Source organism: Pteropus vampyrus, unplaced genomic scaffold, assembly GCF_000151845.1.
Source record: "Pteropus vampyrus isolate Shadow unplaced genomic scaffold, Pvam_2.0 Scaffold237, whole genome shotgun sequence".
NCBI lineage: Eukaryota > Metazoa > Chordata > Mammalia > Chiroptera > Pteropodidae > Pteropus > Pteropus vampyrus.
The window spans coordinates 936767-941650 of NW_011889018.1; the positions used below are offsets into that span (position 1 = coordinate 936767).

General features: G+C 48.9%; 1 protein-coding gene across 1 annotated transcript in view; it reads right to left on the bottom strand.

The window, feature by feature from the left end:
- Positions 1–431: 431 nt before the first annotated feature.
- The window catches only part of IRF2BP2 (interferon regulatory factor 2 binding protein 2), an 8431-nt gene continuing 3978 nt past the window's right edge, over positions 432–4884 (bottom strand). The window contains exons 2-3 of the mRNA XM_011373957.1: positions 4646–4878; positions 432–4068 (exon numbers count right to left, since the gene is read on the bottom strand). Of these exons, the coding sequence (XP_011372259.1) occupies positions 3353–4068; positions 4646–4878 (949 nt within the window). The 3' untranslated portion in view covers positions 432–3352. The remainder of the gene's footprint in view (positions 4069–4645; positions 4879–4884) is intronic.

Genomic DNA, 4884 nt, shown 5'->3' on the forward strand with positions numbered 1-4884 from the left:
CCACCCCCGGCACCCCCTCTTTTGTCTTCAGTGCATTTCATTTGGCCCAACGGGGCTGTTTTCTTCCACAGCTTTCCAGAGAGAAGCCCCACGTCTTGACAAGTCTCTTCGATGGCGTCACTATCTACCGTTGCAGCATGGCTGGCTCGACTGCAAGCCGAAAAATAAACAAGTGCTTTCTGGCTGTGCTCTGCTCAGCTGTCCCCTTATCTTAGTCCGCCCCATCCAGTCGCCCTTCCCCAGTCCCTGGCACTTTCTTCCCCTCCCATCGGTCGCCTTTCTGTCCTGTCTTTTACCTCCTGTTCTTCTGCAGTTCTAGCCAAACCCCAACCCCAAACCCACACATCCTTCAAGTCGCACTGCCCTTGGTGATTAGAGCAACGGCCATTCTAACCTTCCTTGCGAAACATTAAAAAATGCCTCGGAAAATGTTCAGTGCTCCCAATTTTATTTTTATTTAATGCTAAAAGTTAAAGGAAAAAAAAAAGATACTGTAAATCTGACAAATGACAGAATGCAGGTGATATTTCCACAGTGTGATTTTAAAATATAACGTTGATATCTGAGATTACACTCACTTCGGTTGACAGGAGTTTCATCATATATAGAAAAAGTTATCACCTTCAACTTAAAAAAAAAGGAAAGGTCAAAAGGTGGCACACTTTTAAAATACTCGGTGGCCAAGGAAAGGTATATAGTAAAAGCTGTAAACCATGTGTACGTTCTCATAACTTTTAATGTGAGGCCACATGAAAGACAGTACATCTGTTAAATTCTATAAATTGTTAAAGCAAAGAAAGGGAAAGCTCCGACACCCCACCCCCTAATATTCCGAGTATTAAAAGCACAGCTGAAATGTTAGGATTTGCAATCTGATACTGCCCGTGTACAGTAAGTAGCTTTCTGACATTTTTATCCAGCTGTGGGGGATCTCCACACTGTCATCAGGTACAACAAAAGATCAAACCCATGTCCCAATGTTAACTTTTTAACTTAAGAGAATGCCAGGAAAATAACCCAGATCGACATTTCCCAGCTGCGAGCCTTCCACAAAGGCCACCCAGGGGCCAGGCAGACTCACACGCGACTTATTTTTTTAAGAGGAGTAACCTGCGCGCAACACACAGCCCTTTAAAGCTGTTGGTTTTCTCTCCCGGAAACTCCGGTCCAGAGAAACCACAGGTTGCCTTTCCCACAGCTGGATGGACTTACTCAAAACAGCGGGATGGTTCTGTATTAATCTTTTTGGAAAGCTTATCTGTATTCAGATTGCAAAACATACAGATAGCTACCACAAATTAAGTCAAGTGACTGATATAAACTTGTAACATCTACGAGGTCAAATTCCAGTTTATAATAAAGTGCCTAGATACGCATTTATACAACAGACCATAATAGTCGAATTCTTTACAAATGTCTTTATGGGCATGTAAGACAGACTGTTTCTGCATGTGTACATTTACATAAGAGAAACCAGTCCGATCTGAGTCATAGCTACTCCAATTAAAAAAAAAAAAAGTGTAACAACAAACTGGTTAATCATGCAGGTCTGCTTGTGACATAACGATGGCCGGTAAGGTGAATCTGCACAGCGTCGGTGATGGGTGCACTCATTCGAAACACTACGAAAAAATACTGGACTCGGTGCAGTATCCGATTTCCAAGTGTTAATAACCTGACCATTAAAAAATATTTGAACCATTTCAAAAAGACAAAAACATAACCAAAAAAATCACCCGAAGTGGACAACAATCTATATTTTCAAATTAAAACAGAAGCAGGGTTGTGAACGATACACGTAACTTGTAATAGACCTCGAAGCGATGATTCAGCCTAATTATAGGTCCAAGTTACAAACACCTGAACATAAAAGGACGTAAAATAGTGTTCCCGAGGATGTTAAGTCATAACAGCACAAAGGAGAAACCAGGATCGCTGTGAGACAACTACTTCTAATAACGGATGATTTATTGGTTTAAGAAAAAATCATTTTACTGATGCAAAATAGCGATCGAAAGAAATTAGTTTACAAAAGGCTTCTAAAAATAGTTTGAGGGGTGGGGCCTGTCTATTATGTGAAACCTTTTCTTTGATTTTCACTAGTTTGTCATTGTTTTCCAGAAGAACTGTATTATTCACTTGGTATTTCAAACACATGTAAGAAGATTACAGGTTTCCTCCACCCCCATCTGGGCTGTCGCTGATGTGCCCACGGGCAGTCCTGGCGGCACCGGGCACCGCCTCTGTCTGTCACTGTACCATACTGTATTCAGCACTCACGACAAAGCAGGGTGTAGGTGACAGCATCGACAGCAAAAGCGGTACAGGTAAATGATAAAAAACAAAACACGAAACAGAAACGAAACCAATCCCCACAATCTCCAAGTTCACCTGGCCTGTAACTTCTCTTACAACTCTTTTCAAAGGAAACGACACCAGCGACAACAAACAGAGCTCCTGGGGGGGGCGCCTGCGCAGAGGATGTGGCGCTGCGGGGCCGGGCTCCGCTCCCGCGGCACTGCCATCCCGTCCGCACCGCCGGACGGTATCGCCGCCTCCCGGCACCGGACCGTGTATTATGTAACCGACTAGCATGCAGCATGAGCATCTCACAACTGATCACGTGGGCAGCGGACAGTGGTCAACTCTGCCTTAAAAAAAATCCCCCTCCCCCCCCAAAACCGGTCCTGAAACTCTCTCGCAGCAGAAGCTCTCAGGCAGTCAGTCCTCAATAATCCACAGCTCGACTTTAAGAACAAAACAGAGAAAGAGTCACCATCTATCTTCCTATTAACCTAAGGACGATGTTTTGGGGTGAACTTGGTATTTCCCGGTGGCATGCCCACTTCACGACAGAGCCCCTTTCCCTCGCTTCCTTCCCTTCTCCACCAGCTGGCCTCCGGCCTGAGAAAGGGGCCAGCAGTAAGGAACGACAGACAGTAAGGCAATCTTACAATGTCAGAAAATGTATTTGGCTTTTTTTTTTTTCTTTTTTCCCCCCTCTTTTTAAAATAAGTGCATACAAATACAGCTAAAAAGCATTTCGGATTTGCCAAGTGCTCTAAAAAAGCAGCGCGAGTCACAGCCTACATTGACCGGTAACTGTCACCAGGGTAATAAAGCACAGAGATATGCTAATAACGTTAACAAAAGAAGAAAATGCCTTTATAAGTACATACCTTTTGTCGTCAAAAAAATATAGAAACACAATGTATTCAAAAAATCAAAATTATACAGCCATGTTTATGGAGTCTACATTTCCCTTGTCTTGGATATATATATGTGGAGATATAGACACAATTCGAGCAGTTCTAGTTAAGGGCGATCACCGGGTTTTTCTGAAACCGGAAAGTCACGAGTCTCTCTCTTTCTTCACTTTCACGTCTCCGGCAAGGATGGTCGCGATCTCCCCTTGCATAAAGGCCCAGGGGACGTTGGAGCCCACGAGAGGGCATTTTTCTCCACTGGGACAATAGACCTCTCCGCTGGCTCCCTGCTGTTTGATGCTTTGTCTGGAGCAAGGGAAGCAGAACTTGTGCGAAGGGACCGACGGGCACTGCACGAAGTGGGTGTCCTCCAGCCGCTCGTGACAGAGGGTGCAGCACAGAGGGGCGCTGGCTGCCAGAGAGGAGTCCGGGAGGCTGGTGGGGTGCACTGGCTCCAGTCCTCCTGCGCTGCCTGCCCCCTGGCCCCCCACCTCTCTGGGACCGAGCCTTCTTTGGTTCACAGAGGACGGAGAGGGTGGGCTGCTGCTGTTCCTCCTGGTCGTGGAGTGGACCTGGGTGGCCTCTTTCGAGGCGTGACTGCCCCCTGCACTGTCTGCTACCAAGATCAGCGCAGCCATGGGGGACTGGCCATTCTGGGCCGCTTCGGGCGGCGTGGTCCGGTGGGAATGAGGGGAGGCAGTGGGTGGTGGTGGGGACACGAAAGAGGATGTAGGAGTAATAGGGATCTTGAGCCCTTCCGTGGACGTGGACAGCCATGGCTGTGCCTCTCCATTGATCTTAGGGGGCCCGACTTCGCCTTCCGGTTCTGGAGAAGGCTTTCTTTTCCTCGCTGTTCTTGCGACTGGAAAACAAAACGAACAAAAGGGGGCAAACAGGAAATAAATGACCACGCACTGGAAAGGATCTTTCGCAAAACCAAGACATTTCTGTTCTTTAAAAGGCTGTTCATAAACCCTCACGAGTTTCACGTGCACGTGCACCTTAAAACAGTCCTATGGGACTCTCGGGCCGGACGGCGGTTTCAAAAAAACAAAACCACACACAGAAAATGACACACACACACAACCGCCTGGTTACACGCACGCACGCACGCGCGTAACCAGCTGGAACTGTGCAGATGAGGGCCACGGTCCCCCGACAGGTTAAGGGCTGACTGGTGCCCCGCTCCCATCCCAGAATGTGCCGGGAAGGGAAAGCCCTGTGTCAGAGCCTCTCACGCCGTCTGACTCATCTCTGTTGTGCTGCTTCAGCACATGAACACGTTGCCGCTAAGCACTGGTTCCGCCTCGGGCAGAGCAGGAAGTTGGGTGTTTGTTGTTTCTGGGCTGGGGTAGAATGGTGAATGGAAAGGGCACCCCCACCCGCGCGCTCTGCCCCCCTTTCTCCCCGGGGCGCCCTCACTCCCCTGCCGCCCCTACCTGCTTTAGACCCGTTGGCCCCGTTGGCCTCGAACCCCAACAACCTGCCTGCAGTCAGGGCCGGCTCCTTCTTAAACTTGCTCTCGAAGGGCCCCGAGTGGCCGTGCTGGTGCAGCGCCAGCAGCGTGTCCCGCACCGTCTTGGGCCGGTTGACCCAGTCCTGCTCTCCCGGCGCGCGGCCCTTGCCCGCGCCCTCGGCGCCCAGCTCGGCGGCGCCGGCCGCGGTGGACAGGCTGTCG